Source organism: Pristiophorus japonicus, chromosome 26 (genome assembly GCF_044704955.1).
Source record: "Pristiophorus japonicus isolate sPriJap1 chromosome 26, sPriJap1.hap1, whole genome shotgun sequence".
Classification (NCBI taxonomy): Eukaryota; Metazoa; Chordata; class Chondrichthyes; family Pristiophoridae; genus Pristiophorus; species Pristiophorus japonicus.
Window position 1 is genome coordinate 13,349,636 of NC_092002.1, and position 20,729 is coordinate 13,370,364.

Consider the following 20,729-nt stretch of genomic DNA (forward strand, 5'->3'; position numbering starts at 1 on the left):
TCTCTCTCTTCCCCCTCACTCTGCAGGGCAGTTTCCACTACCCGCGCATGCACAGAAGGTCATGAAAATGGTCGTGCAACTAATCACTTTATAAAACATTTAATTCGTGCTACTGGAAACTGGTGTACGGGCGGATTCCCATTGGGATGAGGAGGATGTAGTGTCTCTGCACCTTGTTACAAACTCACACCAGGCATGGATATATCAGACACAGTCACTCTGTGACCTTCACTTTATTTCCAGGACTGAAGAGTGTTGATCCTGGGTGGGACCTCCCCTTTCATACCTGGAAGCCCAGGTGAGGAGCTCACTCCCTGTGGTCAGGGTGTGTATTACAAGGGTACAGGTACAGTATGCATGAGTTACAGTTGCATACTTATAATCATTGCAAGATGGTGAAATACATGACAGAGGAGGGTGTGTATCCCTGCATTTGTTGGGGCACGGGTTTTACGTTCTGAAATGGGTGTTGCCTACAAATTAATTCAATAGATGCAGCTTTCAATAATCTTCACTATCTCGGGTCAATAATGAGCAAGAAGGGTTTAGTGACAAATTCCTGAGCGGCCTGGGCAGGCCCCTTCAGATCACTGTGCGCACCTTAGCGAGAGCATTGCTAATGTCCCATTAGTAGGAATGATTCCTCATTCTTGCCTGGCACTAGAGTTGTGTGTAGGTTGCATATGAATTCTCTAGGAGTTGGGCTTAAGGTGGAAAGCCTGCAATTTACTAAATGTTTGTGCTCTCTTTCATGGTCTTTGGCATTTTCCAACCTACTTCAGCTGGATCAAAAGGAAATCAAGGTAGGACCCAACTTCATTTTCCTTCTGAAATATTGTCTGCTTTCCTCTCGGTGGTACCTGAGTTTTGGAAGTATTTATGCCCAGCAGAAATTCCTGAACTTTCCCCTCTTTCCCCCCCCCCCCCCCCCCCCCTAATCACACACACCATAGATGGGGCATTGTGTGTGGGTCATGGATTGTTAACTGGTTTATTGGGTACGAAGTGAATAGGGACAGTGTTGTGATTTCGGGATTTCATCCAAACTTACCATCTGGATCACGTTCTTGCTCAACCCCACTTTAGAACAGAATCATGTTCTTCCGTCATCTCTCTCCCCTCCTCCCCCAACCACCAATCTCTCTCTCTTTTCACCCTCCCCCTCCCCCCGATCGATCTCTCTCTCTCTCTCTCTCTCTCTCTCTCTCTCTTCCCCCCCCCCCCCCCCCCCCCCGCCCCAATTGCCCGCCGATCGGCCGCCCTCCCCGATCTCGATCGCTCTACTCCCCCGATTGCCCTCGCCCTCTCTCTCCCCCCTCATCTCGATCGATCTCTCTCTCCCCCCTCATCTCGATCGATCTCTCTCTCCCCCCTCATCTCGATCGATCTCTCTCTCCCCCCTCATCTCCATCGATCTCTCTCTCCCCCCTCATCTCGATCGATCTCTCTCTCCCCCCTCATCTCGATCGATCTCTCTCTCCCCCCTCATCTCCATCGATCTCTCTCTCCCCCCTCATCTCCATCGATCTCTCTCTCCCCCCTCATCTCCATCGATCTCTCTCTCCCCCCTCATCTCCATCGATCTCTCTCTCCCCCCTCATCTCCATCGATCTCTCTCTCCCCCCTCATCTCCATCGATCTCTCCTCTCCCCCCTCTCTCCATCGATCTCTCTCTCCCCATCATCTCCATCGATCTCTCTCTCCCCCTCATCTCCATCGATCTCTCTCTCCCCCCTCATCTCCATCGATCTCTCTCTCCCCCCTCATCTCCATCGATCTCTCTCTCCCCCCTCATCTCCATCGATCTCTCTCTCCCCCCTCATCTCCATCGATCTCTCTCTCCCCCCTCATCTCCATCGATCTCTCTCTCCCCCCTCATCTCCATCGATCTCTCTCTCCCCCCTCCTCTCCATCGATCTCTCTCTCCCCCCTCATCTCCATCGATCTCTCTCTCCCCCCTCATCTCCATCGATCTCTCTCTCCCCCCTCATCTCCATCGATCTCTCTCTCCCCCCTCATCTCCATCGATCTCTCTCCCCCCTCATCTCCATCGATCTCTCTCCCCCTCATCTCCATCGATCTCTCTCTCCCCCTCATCTCCATCGATCTCTCTCTCCCCCCTCATCTCCATCGATCTCTCTCTTCCCCCCTCATCTCCATCGATCTCTCTCTTCCCCCCTCATCTCCATCGATCTCTCTCTTTCCCCCTCATCTCCATCGATCTCTCTCTTCCCCCCGATATCTCCATCGATCTCTCTCTTCCCCCGATATCTCCATCGATCTCTCTCTCCCCCCGATATCTCCATCGATCTCTCTCTCCCCCGATATCTCCATCGATCTCTCTCTCCCCCCGATATCTCCATCGATCTCTCTCTCCCCCGATATCTCCATCGATCTCTCTCTCCCCCCGATATCTCCATCGATCTCTCTCTCCCCCCGATATCTCGATCGATCTCTCTCTCCCCCCGATATCTCCATCGATCTCTCTCTCCCCCCGATATCTCGATTCGATCTCTCTCTCCCCCGATATCTCCATCGATCTGATTCTCACTCTCTCTCTCCCCCGATATCTCGATCGATCTCTCTCTCCCCCCGATATCTCGATCGATCTCTCTCTCCCCCCGTATCTCGATCGATCTCTCTCTCCCCCCTCATCTCGATCGATCTCTCTCTCCCCCCTCATCTCCATCGATCTCTCTCTCCCCCCTCATCTCCATCGATCTCTCTCTCCCCCCTCATCTCCATCGATCTCTCTCTCCCCCCTCATCTCCATCGATCTCTCTCTCCCCCCTCATCTCCATCGATCTCTCTCTCCCCCCCTCATCTCCATCGATCTCCTCTCCCCCCCTCATCTCCATCGATCTCTCTCTCCCCCCTCTCCATCGATCTCTCTCTCCCCCCTCATCTCCATCGATCTCTCTCTCCCCCCTCATCTCCATCGATCTCTCTCTCCCCCCTCATCTCCATCGATCTCTCTCTCCCCCCTCATCTCCATCGATCTCTCTCTCCCCCCTCATCTCCATCGATCTCTCTCTCCCCCCTCATCTCCATCGATCTCTCTCTCCCCCCTCATCTCCATCGATCTCTCTCTCCCCCCTCATCTCCATCGATCTCTCTCTCCCCCCTCATCTCCATCGATCTCTCTCTTCCCCCCTCATCTCCATCGATCTCTCTCTTCCCCCCTCATCTCCATCGATCTCTCTCTTCCCCCCTCATCTCCATCGATCTCTCTCTTCCCCCCTCATCTCCATCGATCTCTCTCTCCCCCCGATATCTCCATCGATCTCTCTCTCCCCCCGATATCTCCATCGATCTCTCTCTCCCCCCGATATCTCCATCGATCTCTCTCTCCCCCCGATATCTCCATCGATCTCTCTCTCCCCCCGATATCTCCATCGATCTCTCTCTCCCCCCGATATCTCCATCGATCTCTCTCTTCCCCCCTCATCTCCATCGATCTCTCTCTCCCCCCGATATCTCCATCGATCTCTCTCTCCCCCCGATATCTCCATCGATCTCTCTCTCCCCCCGATATCTCCATCGATCTCTCTCTCCCCCCGATATCTCCATCGATCTCTCTCTCCCCCCCGATATCTCGATCGATCTCTCTCTTCCCCCCGATATCTCGATCGATCTCTCTCTCCCCCCGATATCTCCATCGATCTCTCTCTCCCCCCGATATCTCCATCGATCTCTCTCTCCCCCCGATATCTCCATCGATCTCTCTCTCCCCCCGATATCTCCATCGATCTCTCTCTCCCCCCGATATCTCGATCGATCTCTCTCTCCCCCGATATCTCGATCGATCTCTCTCTCCCCCCGATATCTCGATCGATCTCTCTCTCCCCCCGATATCTCGATCGATCTCTCTCTCCCCCCGATCTCTCTCTCTCCCCCCGATATCTCGATCGATCTCTCTCTCCCCCCGATATCTCGATCGATCTCTCTCTCCCCCCGATATCTCGATCGATCTCTCTCTCCCCCCGATATCTCGATCGATCTCTCTCTCCCCCCGATATCTCGATCGATCTCTCTCTCCCCCCGATATCTCGATCGATCTCTCTCTCCCCCCGATATCTCGATCGATCTCTCTCTCCCCCCGATATCTCGATCGATCTCTCTCTCCCCCCGATATCTCGATCGATCTCTCTCTCCCCCCGATATCTCGATCGATCTCTCTCCCCTCTCTCTCCCCCCGATATCTCGATCGATCTCTCTCTCCCCCCGATATCTCGATCGATCTCTCTCTCCCCCCGATATCTCGATCGATCTCTCTCTCCCCCGATATCTCGATCGATCTCTCTCTCCCCCCGATATCTCGATCGATCTCTCTCTCCCCCCGATATCTCGATCGATCTCTCTCTCCCCCGATATCTCGAGATCGATCTCTCTCTCCCCCCGATATCTCGATCGATCTCTCTCTCCCCCCGATATCTCGATCGATCTCTCTCTCCCCCCGATATCTCGATCGATCTCTCTCTCCCCCGATATCTCGATCGATCTCTCTCTCCCCCCGATATCTCGATCGATCTCTCTCTCCCCCCGATATCTCGATCGATCTCTCTCTCCCCCCGATATCTCGATCGATCTCTCTCTCCCCCCGATATCTCGATCGATCTCTCTCTCCCCCCGATATCTCGATCGATCTCTCTCTCCCCCCGATATCTCGATCGATCTCTCTCTCCCCCCGATATCTCGATCGATCTCTCTCTCCCCCCGATATCTCGATCGATCTCTCTCTCCCCCCGATATCTCGATCGATCTCTCTCTCGCCCCCGATATCTCGATCGATCTCTCTCTCGCCCCCGATATCCTCGACTCTCTCTCGCCCCCCGATATCTCGATCGATCTCTCTCTCGCCCCCCGATATCTCGATCGATCTCTCTCTCGCCCCCCGATATCTCGATCGATCTCTCTCTCGCCCCCGATATCTCGATCGATCTCTCTCTCGCCCCCCGATATCTCGATCGATCTCTCTCTCGCCCCCCGATATCTCGATCGATCTCTCTCTCGCCCCCCGATATCTCGATCGATCTCTCTCTCGCCCCCGATATCTCGATCGATCTCTCTCTCGCCCCCGATATCTCGATCGATCTCTCTCTCGCCCCCCGATATCTCGATCGATCTCTCTCTCGCCCCCCGATATCTCGATCGATCTCTCTCTCGCCCCCCGATATCTCGATCGATCTCTCTCTCGCCCCCCGATATCTCGATCGATCTCTCTCTCGCCCCCGATATCTCGATCGATCTCTCTCTCGCCCCCCGATATCTCGATCGATCTCTCTCTCGCCCCCCGATATCTCGATCGATCTCTCTCTCGCCCCCGATATCTCGATCGATCTCTCTCTCGCCCCCCGATATCTCGATCGATCTCTCTCTCGCCCCCCGATATCTCGATCGATCTCTCTCTCGCCCCCGATATCTCGATCGATCTCTCTCTCGCCCCCCGATTCTCTCTCTCGCCCCCCGATATCTCGATCGATCTCTCTCTCGCCCCCCGATATCTCGATCGATCTCTCTTCTCGCCCCCCGATATCTCGATCGATCTCTCTCTCGCCCCCCGATATCTCGATCGATCTCTCTCTCGCCCCCCGATATCTCGATCGATCTCTCTCTCGCCCCCCGATATCTCGATCGATCTCTCTCTCCGCCCCCCGATATCTCGATCGATCTCTCTCTCGCCCCCGATATCTCGATCGATCTCTCTCTCGCCCCCCGATATCTCGATCGATCTCTCTCTCGCCCCCCGATATCTCGATCGATCTCTCTCTCGCCCCCGATATCTCGATCGATCTCTCTCTCCCCCGATATCTCGATCTCTTTTCCCCCCCACCACCCCCGCCCGGCAGTATTTAAATATATTCTGAAATGGGTGTTGCGCACAAATCAATTCTCTAAATGCAGCTTTCAATAATCTTCACTATCTCGGCGATCTCTCTCTCGCCCCCCGATATCTCGATCTCTTTTCCCCCCCACCACCCCCCGCCCGGCAGTATTTAAATATATTCTGAAATGGGTGTTGCGCACAAATCAATTCTCTAAATGCAGCTTTCAATAATCTTCACTATCTCGGGTCAGTACTGAGCAAGAAGGGTTTAGTTACAAATTCCTGAGCGGCCTGGGCAGGACCCTTCAGGTCGCTGGGCGCATGTGCATCTTAGCGGGAGCATTGCTGATGTCACCGTAGCAGGAATTATTCTTCATACTTGCCTGGCACTATAGTTTTGTGTAATAGCTTATGTTGTAGGTTGTATATGAATTCTCTGGGGGTTGGAAAGTCTGCAATTGACAATGTTTGTGCTCTTTCATGATCTTTGGCATTTTCCAACCTCCTTCAACAGGATCAAAAGGAAATCAAGGTAGGACCCAAATTCATTTTCCTTTCCCAATATCATCTGCTTTCCTTCGCTGGTATTTGAGTTTTGAAGTATTTACCTGGTGGAAGTAGTTTGTGATGGATTACAGATGACAGCTGATCATATAATTTTAAAGCTCTGAGCTCTGAACTTTAATAAAGATTTGTAAAGGACGTGTTTATTTGTAACACCTAAATCTCTGATTGGGCCCCCTTGATGACATGTCCTGATTGCTGATTGGCCCACTTGGAGGATAAGACACACCTCGCAGTTTCTCTTTGCAAAGTGTAATTCGAGCCATTCTGACTGCTGACTCCAGACAGAAGAGCTCACTTGGAACAGACAGGGCTCACTCTCACAGGTTAAGACCTTCTCCCACCTCCCCTCCAAAAGAATTACCTGCCCCCACCACCCAAGTTCCTGACCTACCCCTACCGCCCAAGTTCCTGACCTACTCCCACTGTATTTTAATACATTCTGAAATGGATGTTGCCTACACAGCTTTCAGTCTTCATGATCGCAGGTCAGTAAATAGCAAGAAATGTTTCGTTACAAATTTATGTAGGTAGACCTATAATAATTTTCTTGCATCTACGCACCATTTCCTGTCACCTTTTTCCATGAAGATCCAATGCCCACATTTATAATGAAAGTTGCCTGCTAGGCTGTAAATATACTCGCTCGACAGTAGAATTTTAACCCCTACCCCAGGACAGGCAGTGGGAGCAAGGGGTTAAATTATTAATCTGCCGCACGACAGCCAGTCAAACTTGAGTTTTATTATTAAAAAATCAATGAGGTTCTGCCGCTAAGTTTCGACAGGACCACTGCCTTTCCCGTGTTTCGTGGCCGCTGACTGTTGCTCCCGTTCCCTTTCCATAAACATTGGGGCCAATGTTCATCAAGCATGACCATTTTCCAATGCAGCTTCAAAAACCAGTGTGAGCGTAGGAATCTATAATGGAAATATGAAAATGAGGATGCAGTCTATGACTTGAAAGTGGAGACTGAATTATAGTTATGCATCCTGGTCCAATTATCAATTCATTCCGCATGTGCAGGAGATCCAGAACCGGTTTATAAACATTGTGGAGCAATAAAACTTCCATTAAACCCAGCTAGATTTCTGATTGTGTGTCAGCTGTGGCTCAGTGGGTTAGCACACTCTACTCTTGAGACAGGAGGTTGTAAACACTGATATGAGTCAGTTGGGCCGAATGGCCTGTTTCTGTGCTGTAAATTCTGTAAAATTTCCCTTCAGGCGTGAAAAGAAAACGTACTAATCTTGAATGTTGCATCATCATCCTTGTTTCGAGGGACTGCCTATGATGATGACTTGCTTCCACAATGAAAAGGGATGAATTTCAATGAAGGACCTAATATTCCGGATCCAGAACTACATCCTGAAGGGTTTAAGATGCCTGTGCGTGAATTTTTTTAACGTCGAGTGACCGTTGCACACCAGCCACCACACGGGCTTGACAGAACTAGGTCTTGGTCCAGTGGCAAGGATTAACCAAGACGACTGGAGATCAGCTCTGCTGCACGGACCTAGTGTGCGCACACATCGCAGTGTGGGCTGGCCCGGCCTGTGCTGCCCCCTGGGCCCTTCGCCTCTTTTGGGCCCCGATCTCGCGCCTCTCCTGGGCCCCTGGATATTTACATGCATCCTAACACCTGGAGGGCAAATTCTAAACAGCTACATTTTTTCTGCATCTCCCCTGCCTTCCATCTTTCAGATCTTCCTGTCCTTGGCTCCCAGTCGAGGACAATCAGACAACCTGCTTGGAGGTCAGGAGCTGCCCAGGAGGACTCTGCCTGCAGGGTCGGGGAGAAACCTGCTCCAGGCAGCAATCAAGAACTCACCTCGGGGGTAATGGGATAAAATTGCCATCTGCCCCATTTTTATTTTAGGTATGGGAGCCCAATAACCAGCAGCCATCTTGAATGTTGACATAGTTACTGACTCCGGAAGTGAATGCTGCAGCCTCCCAGCTGTGTGTGGTGAAATTTCTCTTGCTTTGTTCTAAATCTCTTGTATTTAATTGTGTATGGCCTCTTGTTCCAGACCCATCAACTACTGGAAACAATCTGCCTCTATCTACCCTGTCCCATCAGTTTAAGAAAGACTTGAACTCATGAAAAAGTCCCAGATTTTCAAGTCTCTGAACTTGTATTTCCTCATACCAGGTTGTTGTTGCTAGCCTGTTTGAGTTGCCTCACTCACGAAGTGTCTTTACTACAACAACAACTTGCATTTATATAGCACATTTGACGTAATAAAACATCCCAAGGCGCTTCGCAGGAGTGTTACAAAAAAAACAAAATTTGACACCAAGCCATATAAGGACATATTATAGCATGAGGTAGGTTTTAAGTAGGAAAAGGAGTTTTAAAGGAGGTAAAAGAGGTTTAGGGAGAGAATTCTGGAGCTTGGGGCCTAGGCAACTGAAGGCATGGCCGCCAATGGTGGAGCGATTAAAATTGGGGATGTTTAAAAGGCCAGGATAGGCAGAGCGCAGAGGTCAAGGGGGATTATAGGGTTGAAGGAGATTAGAAATAGGAAGGGTGAGGCCAAGGTGGGATTTGAAATCAAGGATGAGAATTTTAAAATAAAGATCTTGATTAGAGGGAGAGAGACCGCTCGCTCATGGGATCTATCTGGCACATCTATCATTTACTGAGCACAGTCTGGCTGAGTCAAATCAGTGACCGTGTGGAATGTTAAGCTTGCAGAAATGGTTCATGAAGGAAATTGACTCTTGGTATTGCCGGGAAGATCCTGTAACAGCCAATGGGATGGAAATGTGTTTCTGCACTTTTAAAATCGGTGACTGTTCTGTTGAGTGCAGCCTTCCTTCCTTCCTTATATAACTCTGCTCTCTTGCCTGCAGGTGGGGATGTTTAAGGCATGAGTTTTGTCTGCATTTACCTCTGGCAGGTCATTGGAGGTGGGAGTTGAAACCACCTCTGTGGGTGCACTATGCCTTCTGCAAGTGGGTTACATTTGCATTTTATTCCAGCAATGCTGTTGGTGACAAACTATGAATAAAGATGCAACTGTCAGAAGCTCTTGTCTTCCTCGCTGTAACACTGCATGGTTGTCTCCTGATTCCTCCGCTCACCCAGAATCACACCCCCCCCGCCCCCCCCCAACAATGATTCTTGCTCAGACGGTTCTAAGGGCTCATCCCAAGTGGCCATTCATCGTCTCCAGATGTTGAATTTCAGCATGCTCTTCAACTGTGGTGAGCATTCTGGCTCAATCTTGTCCACACCCGCACACTTTCCACCAGTACTCCCCAGATAGTGACCTGGAATGGGGAACTGCAGCAGTTTTTTTTATATCGGTATGTGGTTGTAACATCCCTGCTATCATCCCAGATGTCATCGGCTAACTCGACAAAGCAGGAACTGAACTTGGTTTCATGTCCTCTGTACAGGCGCTCTAACAAATGAATCATTGGGGCAATAGCAATCTGTTTTAGGTAGGCCTTGATCTAACTGGTGAACAGTGGATGTCAGATCAGACCGTGCTATGTTACTCTATATAAAAATCACTCGTCTCCAAACCCGACATTTCACGGACAGAGGTCTCCAGTATTTGTAACAGAAAGTCTGTCTGGAATTCCTCCAGCCAATGTCTCATAGTTATAATGTTGCAGAGCCTGATTAGAATCAGACACACATCCCAGACTGTTTTGCTGATGATCCTGATTCAGCACATGTCAGTATAACCCAATACCATGTTGGCCTTCATAGCGAGAGGATTTGAGTATAGGAGCAGGGAGGTCTTGCTGCAGTTGCACAGGGCCTTGGTGAGACCACACCTTGAGTATTGTGTGCAGTTTTGGTCTCCTGATCTGAGCAAGGACATTCTTGATATTGAGGGAGTGCAGCGAAGATTCACCAGGCTGATTCCCAGGATGGCAGGACTGACGTATGAAGAAAGACTGGATCGACTAGGCTTATATTCACTGGAATTTAGAAGAATGAGGGGGATCTCATAGAAGTATATAAAATTCTGACAGGATTGGCAGGTTAGATGCAGGAAGAATGTTCCTGATGTTGGGGAAGTCCAGAACCAGGGGTCACAGTCTAAGGATAAGGGGTAAGCCATATAGGATCAAGATGAGGAGAAACTTTTTCATCCAGAGAGTGGTGAACCTGTGGACTTCTCTAACACACAAACTTGTTGAGTCCAGTTCGTTGGGTATATTCAAAAGGGAGTTAGATGTGGCCCTTGTGGCTAAAGGGATAAGGGGGTATGGAGAGAAGGCAGGAGTGGGGTACTGAAGTTGCATGATTAGCCATGATCATATTGAATGGTGGTGCAGGCTTGAAGGGCCGAATGGCCTACTCCTCCTATTTTCTATGTTTCTATATCCCCGCACTTCTTTCTGAGCCAATTTTCTCCATTTTTCTCCTAAAACACGGCGACACTTGCTGTGATTTAGTCTGTGTGTATCTGGCACTGACAGTTTATTTATCAATGGAGGGCATTGGTCCAGTGTCTGTTCCTTTCAGCCGTGGCTCAGTGGGTAGCTCACTTGCCCTTGAGTCAGAAGGTTGTGGATTCAAGTCCCACTCCATGACACTTGAGCACAAGTCTAAGCTGACACTCCCAGTGCAGTGCTGAGGGAGCGCTACACTGTCGGAGGTGCCGACTTTCGGATGAGACGTTAAGCAGAGGCCCCATCTGCCACCTCAAGTGGAAGTAAAAAATTCCATGGTACTATTTTGAAGAAGAGCTGGGGAGTTATCCCCAGTGTCCTGGGCCAATATTTATCCCTCAATCAACAGCACAAAAAGACAGATCTTCTGGTCATTATCACATTGCTGTTTGTGGGAGCTTGCTGTGTGTAAATTAGCTGCCGAGTTTTTCTCATAAGTGATTGCACTCCAAAAAGTAATTCATTGTCTGTAAGGCGCATTGGGACTTCCTGAACGGCGCTATATAAATGCGTCTTTTCTTTTCTCTTGACGTCGACACGAGTGCTTTCCAGAAGAGTTCACTGGAAATCGAACAAGTTCATTTCTACCCTACTCAGGCCGAAGGCTCACCGGCTATAAGTTGCTCTTTAACATCCACGCCAGCTGAGACTACTTAACTCGCCACAGACTGGGATTCGATCTGTGTGCGCCACTCCAAAAAAGACGTGCTTATTTTGACTTTTGTCGAGTATTAGTTTATTTGTTCTTAAGTGATGTCTTGAAGTGAATAACTATGCCTTTAATTCATCAGCGTGAAAGGGAGAGTTATTAATTATTTTCTGTAAGGGGGGGGGACACCGTTAATTTATTTAAACATGAAGAAAAATTGGTTAAATTGAGCAAGGCGAACTAATCGTCACAATCCTGTTAATATTTATTTGTTCCTGATACTCAAACAGATGTATTCTGTTCTGGAACATCATATTTCTGTGTGGATCCGTTGGTGTTCAAACAGTATTGCATTGTGAGTACTATGATAAAGGGGAACTTTAAAAAAAAAAAAAACAGAATTGGCTTGTTGTAATAAAACGGAAAATGCTACAGAACATTCAGCAGGGTCAGGCACCCTCTGTGGAGAGAGAGAGAGAGAGTTCACAGTTCAAGTCGATAACCTTTCATCCGAACAGGAAGATGTTCGTGATGAATCGTTTTTAAGCAAGTACACAGGTCTGTGATTGGGTGGAGGGTAGGAGTGATCATATAACAAAAGGGATGATGGTCCAAGGCAAAAGGGGGTGGTAAAGGGCCAAGTAAAGTTATAAAGTTGCGTTCAGAGGAGGTGTAAGTGGTTACAGCGGCATTGCAGAGGTGGAGGGAAGCAGGGAAAATCTAGCAAAGAGTAGAATGCTCCCGTGGCCCAGGAAAGTGGTGGAGAAAGGTGGGTAGACCCTGTGGGTGCAGACCATCCCACTAACTGCCCCAATCCAAAGCACCAGCGCTTCCTCCTCCATTCCCAGTGGCCCTGGTGCAGCCATCCTCCATTACCAACGTCTGCAGTCCGAGAAAACGGGAGCAGTGATTAAGATCCAAAGTTATTAAACTCCATGTTAAAGCTGGAAATAAAGTGTCTAATAGAAAGATGAGGTGCTGTTCCCCTAACTTGTGTTGAGCATCATTGGAACCATGTAGGAGGCCAAGGACATAGAGGTCAAAGTGGGAGGGAGAAGTAAAGAATTGGAATCGTGCTTGGGGACTGAATAGAGGTGTTCAGTAAAGCGATCACCCAATCTGTGTTTCGACCCCCAGTGTAAAGGAGACCACATTTGTGAGAAGCAACAAGTATGTGAGCAGTATACCAAGTTGGAAGTACAAATAAATTGGTGCTTCACCTGGGGAGGAGTTTTTGGGGCCCCGGCTTGTGGGAAGGCAGGAGGTGAAAGACCAGGTGTTGCATCTCCTGCGCTTGCAACGAAGGGGGACCAGGTGATGGAAGAGTGAGCCAGGGTGTCGCAGAGGGAATTGCTGAAAGAGATGGGGAGGATGTGTTTGGTGGTAGCATTGCGCTGGGGCTGGTGGAGGATGATCCAGCAGGGGGAGAGGCCGGGGGCGCGATGGAAAATGTGGAGGCTGGTGGGTGAAAGGTGATCCTATCGTGGTTCTTGGACGGAGAGAAAGGTGTGAGGGCAGAAGTGTGGGAAATGAGGCACGATCGAAGGCTCTTGTCAACCACAGTGGAGGGGTATTCTCGAATGAGGAAATAGGAAGATGTTTTGGAAGCACTGGTGTGGAAGGTGGCATCGTCAGAACAGATGTAATGGAGAAACGGAGAGAACAGAACTGAACAGAGGTGGGAGGAAGTGTAATCAAGGGAGCTGTGGGAGTCAGTGGCTTATAATAGACATTGATGGACAGTCTGTCCCCAGAGATGGAGAAGTCGCGGAATGGAAGAGTCAGAGATGGGTCATGTGATGGCGAGGGAGGACGGGTAGAAATTGAAAGCAAAGTAACTCCCGTTTTCCAGTTCAGGGCGAGAGCGGGAAGCGGCACAGACACTGTCTTCAGTGTACTGGAAAGGGAGGTCAGGGAGGGGACCCGAGTAGGACTGGGACAAAGAATGTTTCACGTATCCTGTAAAAAGGCAGGCATAGCTAGAAATAAGTTGAGCATGATTTCCTTTTTCTTCAGTAGTCACTACAAACTCTGTTCCCTAGCGACCAACTCCATCCCTCTCCCTAGCACCTGTCTAAGGCTGAACCAGACTGTTCACAGCCTTGGTGTCATATTTGACCCTGAAATGAGCTTCTGACCACATATCCGCACCATAATTAAGACTGCTTATTTCCACCTCTAACATCGCCCGTCTTAGAACAGAGAAAGTTGAGAGGAGATTTGATCGAGGTGTTCAAAATCATGAGGGGTCTAGACAGAGTAGATAGAGAGAAACTGTTCCCATTGGCGGAAGGATTGCGAACCAGAGGACACAGATTTAAGCGGATTGGTGGAAGAACCACAGGTGGTGACATGAGAAAAACTTTTTTACACAGAATGTGGTTAGGATCTGGAATGCACTGCCTGAGAGGGTGGTGGAGGCAGACTCAATCGTGGCTTTCAAAAGGGAATTGGATAAGTACCTGAAGGAAAAAAAAATGCAGGGCTATGGGGAAAGGGTGGGGAGTGGGGCTAGCTGAAGTGCTATTGCAGAGAGCCGGCACGGGCTGAATAGCAGCGTCCTGTGCTGTAACTATTCTATGATTCTATTCTATATTGGTTCTTCTCTAATTCTGGTCTCTTGTGCATCCCCGATTTTAATTGCTCCGCCATTGGCGGCCGTGCCTTCAGCTGCCTGGACCCCAAGCTCTGGAATTCCCTCCCTAAAACTCTCCACCTCTCTTTCCTCCTTTTAAGACGCTTCTTAAAACCTGCCTCTTTGATCAAGCTTTTGGTCACCTGCCCTAATATCTCCTTGTGGGGCTCAGTCTCAAATGTTGTTTTATGACACTCCTTTGAAGTGCCTTGGGGCATTTTCCGACATTAAAGGCGCTATCTAAATACATGTTGTTGTTTCTCTCATGGGCGGAGACTTAAAATGAATGTACTGAATTCCAAGCACACCTTGGAACTTGCCTAATTTTGAGTAATTCAGTTGTGATATTTCAAGGCTGCTGGCCACCTATATGGAGCCCAGCACAGAGTGTTAAGTAATGGGCTATTTTGGTGCATTAGGTGGAGGTATGTTTAGTGGACAGCTGTTAGTTTCGATTACACATTACACAAGTCTTTTGATGAAAAGCTGAAAAGGTCCCTGATTGGAAGCATCAAATTTATGATGTCGCTATAGATTTTTTTTCTTGATCCATATAAGATAATCAGAAATTGAGTTTAGATCTAGATAATTCAATGCAAAAAAAGTTCATGTTAACTCCCCCAAATTCTCATTTTGTAGGTGAAAAGAGTTCTTCTGGCCTCCTGGAATATGAAACAAAGAATGATGCTTTTGAGGCATTGGTTATGCTTAATCACTACAGGCTAAAAAATCCAGGTATGTTACTTTTAATGAAGTATCACTTTGGTACAGAAGTGCTACCCGAGCCACTGTAAAGGATTCTGAACCTTGCAAATAGTGTTTTGAGGGACATTGCTGCTTATTCATCGCTAATCTGTTGATGTATGAAACCCAAACCATTGGGCAAGCAACTTGTTTCGTATCCTACATTTTTGGCCTTTGACTTGAATAACCTACTGACTTTCGTAAGGGTGTGTGACTGCAGGGAGTGCTAGGCGAGAGGGAGGGTGTATCGGTATTTACACTTTTTTAAAGAAGAGACGAGCACTGGAAAGATGCAAAAAAGATTAGCAAGAATGATGCCAGAACTGAGAGGTTATAACTTTGACCGAACAGGCGGGGGCACTTTTCTCTAGCAGGGAGAAGGCTGAGGGGTGACGTAATAGAAGTCTTAAAAATTGTGAAGGGGTTTGATAAGGTAGATGATGTTTCTATCTGTGGGGGAGTCCAAAACTAGGTCATAAATAGCAGATAGTCACTAATAAATCCAATAAGGAATTCAGGAGAAACTTGTTTATCCAGAAATGGTTAGAATGTGGATCTTGCTAAGGTGAATAGCATTTAGCCTTTAAAGGGAAGCTACACAAGTACATGAGAGAAAAAGGAATAGAGTATGCTGATCAGGTTAGAGGAAGAAGAGTGGGAGAAGGCTTGTGTGGAACATGATGAATGGCCTGTTTTTGTGCTATAAAATTTCACGAATGGATGGGGTTTGAAGGGTCTGCTGGGGCCCATGGAATGTACCCCAGTGTATCAATGTCTTCAGGAGAGTAAACTAATGGAAAACAAAACTCCCTGGTTAGGGGAAAGGACAGTGAGTTCACTGACACTCTGCATTAGTGGGACCGATGGATGGAGTTTTGAGTCTCGATCCACTCGGTCACTAATCTGAGCTGCAGCGAGCAGGAAGATACGGCACATCTTCGTCGGGAGGGAGAGTTCTGGGTGGCGGTCCTTTGGTACGCTCTGGCAGCCAGTTGGAGGGGGGTGGTTAGCAGTTTCGGAGTGAGCCCTGTGCAAAGGTGTCTGTCAAGCCAGGAGAAGGAAAAAGTTAGCCAAAAAACTTTGGGAATTGCAGGCCTGTTTCCAGCCCATCTGCTGCATTAGCCCACTGTGCTGTACTCACGAGGGAATTGTTCAAGCCTTCAGGACTGCACTCTCTCATAGGTGCGTTGTTACAGAACTGTAAGTTACAGAACTGGGCATCAGTCAGGTTTCATGGCCACGTTACCTACTAATGTTGAATGTGTCTCTTTTTTTTTTCCCTTGAATTTTCTGAAAATTTTAAATTGAACAGATGGGCCTGACCTCTACACGCTGAAGCTGTGCTTCTCAACTGCCTAACAAGATCCTGAGCTGGAAACCAGCACAACGAGGCTGATCATTGCTTTTGATGTATCTGGTTTTGTTTCAAGTGTTTTTTGCTTTTGTTTTCTTTTAAACGCTGTAACGTGTGGTGAGACCCGTGAAATGGAATCGTACGTTTTCCAGTACCAGGGCAATTTTTTTTAGTTTTCCCCAGAATGAATGGTTAGTGAAATATGGAATGTGACCGTGTTAGTGGTTAGTGTGTACGAGCAACTATTTGGACTTGTTTAATTATTGGAAGATCTCTGCACTGCATAAAACTACACTATTTGTGTTACAGTTATAAAGTATTAATAAAAACAATTCTTTTAGTCTTTGCGAGTCCTTGTAATGTTTGTTCGAAGTACCTTGTGTGTACATTACCTTGGCAGCAGCTCACTCAATACAAACATACGCCCATCCTGTAAATGCGGGCCAGTCAGAATCTATAAAGACAAAAGACCAGTTGTGACATTTTGAGTGCAAGCCTTTTGTGAAGCCTGAAGGCTGAAAGGTAAATTTTTGTGAGGACATACAAAATGGTGAGAGAAAAGGAGTATAAACACCAGATACAGCAGTCACAGAGGAGGGTGAATAGGCCATTAGATGATATAATTGATCATCAGTGAGATGGGGACTACAAACAATGGAAAGGGAGCTACAAATGAAACCAGTCCCGAAATTAAAGCTGAAAGTGCAAGTGAAACCCAGTGAATCTGTCGGGGGCAAGAAGATCCACACCCTTGCCAGCACTCTGTTCTCATTGAAGGTTCTCTGCCCCAAATGTTTAGCAGTCTCCCCTCTCCTTGTGGAGGAGCAAAAGACCCCCACCCCACCTCACAAGCTCCTGCTGCTGAGAAAATGGAGGACACGGCTAACATTGCCGGAGCAGAGTCTCCAGCTGAAAATTGCCATGCTGCTCCTGAAGTTTGTGGTGAGCTTTGTTGCGACAGTGTACGACATCAAAGGTGGCGAGGTCCGTGGGAATGGGAGGGAGAGTTAAACATGGCACGCTGCAGGGGGATCACACAAAGGGGCTGTCCGGTGAAATGGTCTCCAAATCTGTATTTGGCCTCCCCAATTTAGAAATAGCCACACCATGAACAATGAATAGTGTATCAGATTGGAGGAAGTGTTTGTGAGTTAATCTCTTGTGTAGTAAGTCTTGCCCTGGGTGGCGGTGTGGGAAAGGGTAAGTGGACATGTATTGCATCTCCTGTTGCTTGGAAAGTGACGGTGGAAGGGTGAACAAGGGGAACATGGGGAGGGGAACGTGTGTCAATTCACCTTTATTCACCCTTCCACTGTCACTTTCCAAGCAACAGCAGGAGCTGCAATACATGTGGCAGATGTCGACCAATGACTTGCCGAATGCAGAGGAGGGTGATGTAAAAGATGAGGCAAGAGGCATCCTGGTTGTTGTGATGGTTCCACATTTCAATTAGATCATGACTGAACTCTACCTCAACTCTGTTTACCCACCTTTGATCCATATCCCTTGATGCCCTTTCCTGTCAAAAATATATCTCTGTCTTAAATTTCAATTGACCCAGCATCCACTGCCTTTTGGGGAAGAGAAAGATTCAGGATCTGAAATCCAATGTGTTTTTCAGTAACCAACCTAAAACAGCAACCATCTTTGTTGTCCAGAGTACAAATTCCAGTTGAGCCTTGTGGCAGAGTGGTTTTAGCTGCACGAAGTGGATCTGGGTTTAATCAAAGCCTCTTGATGGTATACAAGCAGTGCCTAGTGCAGTTAACCTAGCAGCACAATCTGTATCTGGACATAAATGCAGTGATTATATCTCATCCCAGGAGTCTTGGAAGGATCGGCAAAGGTGCATAGGTTGGGCCTATACTCATTGGCGTTTAGAAGAATGAGAGGTGATCTTATTGAAATGTATAAGATTCTGAGGGGGCTTGACAGGGTAGATGCAGAGAGGATGTTTCCCCTTGAGTGAATGTAGAACTAGGGGGCATAGTTTCAGAATAAGAGGTCGCCCACTTAATACGGAGATGAGGAGGAATTTCTTCTCTGAGGGTCGTGAATCTGTGGAATTCTCTGTCCCAGAGAGCTGTGGAGGCTGGGTCATTGAATATATTTTTGAATGATAGGGGAATTGAGGGTTATGAGGAGCGGGCAGGGAAGTGGAGTTGAGGCCAAGATCAGATCAGCCATGATCTTATTGAATGGCGGAGCAGGCTCGAGAGGCCAAATGGCCGACTCCTGCTCCTATTTCTTACATTCTTATGTGATGAGTGAGCAAACTGGTGAGCTGCTTATCATAATTCTGTCTCCAGACTGGACCTGAAATGGGATAGGTGTACCTGCTGATTAACCAGTTTCTCTTGGGACAATGCAGAGCTACCACACCCAAATACCACCATTCTGGTCTTTCTCTGAACAGCAGGTGCCCTTGGAGGCACTGACTTTCTATCTAAACCAGATTAAGTCGGGAAGTTCTGGCAACTGGCCATTGAATGAGGCATGGTTACCTCCAGATTACAGTAATCTTGGGTCCCATGGAGTATTACAACTTCTCATACACCTACTCATTGGGTTTGTCACACTACTTATCCAACATCCAGTACTGGATAAGCATAAATTTCTTACAACTAAGTATTGGGAAGCCATTGTCTTCGGTCCCTGCCACAAACTCCGTTCCCTAGCCACTGACACCATCCTTCTCCCTGCCAAACGTATGAGTCTGAACCAGACTGTTTGCAACCTTGATGCTGTTCACCCATCACCCCTGACCTACATTGGTTTCCAGTCCAGCAATGCCTCAATTTTAAAATTCTTTGTTTTCAAATCCCTCCATGGCCTCTCCCCTCCCTAGCTCTATAATCTCCAACAACCCTCCGAGATCTCTGCGCTCCTCCAATTCTGGCTTCTTGCTCATCCTCGAATTTAATTTCTCTACCATTGGCAGCCGTGCCTTCAGCTGCCTTGAGCCCTAAGCTCTGGAATTCCCTCCTTGAACCTCCTTGCTTCTCTTTCCTCTTAAGACACACCTTAAAAGCTACCTCTTTAACCAAGCTTTTGGTCATCTGTCCTAAAATCTCATGGCTTGTCAAATTTTGTTTGATAATGCTCCTGTGATGTTTTAGTATGTTGAAGGTGCTATATAATTGCAAGTTGTTAAAGCGGTTTTGACCACGGTTTCTCCATTATCATAACTTATTTTGAAAAATTTGAATTCATATATTTTTAAATGCTTATTCCTTCCTATAGATGTGGTAGCCAATTTACACTGTAAATGACATAGAAAGGTCATCTGGCCCAACTGTGCTGGTGTTTATATTCCAGTTCTCTCTCACTCACTCACCCACAGCCAATGTTCCCGTTAAGACTATGTGGCTGCCTGGAAGTCCCACACAGTCCGCTTGCGGCTTTACAATGGAAGATACCACGGCACTATTTTGAAGAAGAGCAGGGGAGTTATCCCGGTGTCCTGGGCCAATATTTATCCCTCAACCAACATTATTAAAACACATTATCTGGCCATTATCACATTGCTGTTTGTGGGAGCTTGCTGTGCGCAAATCAGCTGCCGCGTTTCCTACATCGCCACAGCGGGGACACTTCAAAAATGCTTAATTCTTTGTAAAGCACTTTGGGATGTTCTGAGGTCCTAAAAGGCGCTATATAAGTGCAAGTTTTTTGCTGACTGGCCGAGGTCCAGGTCTCTGCTGCCATGCGAATTGTATGAATCAGCAAGGGTTAATGTTCAGGTGCCACCAAACGATATCCAAATAGAAGCCACACACATTGGTCTACAACACTTTATTAACCATTAAAGCCTAGATCTAGCTACTCTTTTTTTAAAAAGAAGTCTAATTTAGTTCTGCGGTGGTGCTCCAGGATAAGTTGGTCAATCTGTTCTGGTGTGTAGGATATGGTACGCATGGACTAAAAGGATATTCTTCCTGACCCATTAGGCTCCAAACACCAGCTCAGTTGAATTCATGCTTCAATGCCAGTCCCGCTCCAAATGCCTAAATGTGTGGAGCTCTATCCAAGATGGCTATCTGGTCTGGTAAGCATTAACAAGGAGTTAATACCTGGAGTATTGTGAAAGTTTACTTGTCTTGGAAAGCCACATAAATTGCCACATACCTCAAAGAAATGGAGAGCAACTTAACCCAGAGTCCTTTATACTAGGTCTGAAATGAGACTAGCTGGTGTGTGTCTCCAAAGGGTGGTCTCCATGAACAGACTCAACCCCTTTGCATTTGCGTGCATGTCGTGAATTGAAAATTGTGGCATAGGATTAATGATTATTACCAAGGATTACATGCCAGAGAACTGCCCACTGTCATGTATCTTATATGGCCACTGTTGGTACCATATCAAGTTGTGCGACCTGAGGGCACAGCAGTGGGAGACTTGTAGGTTACCTATACAGGTGTGCCTGGCCTAGTATGAAAGGCAGGTCACCAGGTGTGATCCTCACTCTGGAGTTAACAAACAAAGGACTAAGGGCACTACAGTTCAAGTACAACACACTGCCTCGTGGAGTCATTGT

General features: G+C 47.8%; 1 protein-coding gene across 9 annotated transcripts in view; it reads left to right on the forward strand.

The window, feature by feature from the left end:
• LOC139239204 (heterogeneous nuclear ribonucleoprotein L-like) overlaps positions 1–16,535 on the forward strand; it is a 60,798-nt gene extending 44,263 nt beyond the window's left edge. For 5 of the 9 annotated variants that reach the window (XM_070867847.1, XM_070867849.1, XM_070867850.1 and 2 more), the window contains 4 exons: positions 783–803; positions 6,342–6,359; positions 14,734–14,829; positions 16,151–16,535. In XM_070867847.1, coding sequence (XP_070723948.1) covers positions 783–803; positions 6,342–6,359; positions 14,734–14,829; positions 16,151–16,197 — 182 coding nt within the window. In that variant the 3' untranslated portion in view covers positions 16,198–16,535. Of the gene's footprint in view, positions 1–243; positions 299–782; positions 804–6,341; positions 6,360–14,733; positions 14,830–16,150 lie in introns of those variants that run through there. The other 4 variants (XM_070867852.1, XM_070867855.1, XM_070867853.1 and 1 more) reach the window with 2 other exon arrangements.
• The last annotated feature ends 4,194 nt before the right edge of the window (positions 16,536–20,729 follow it).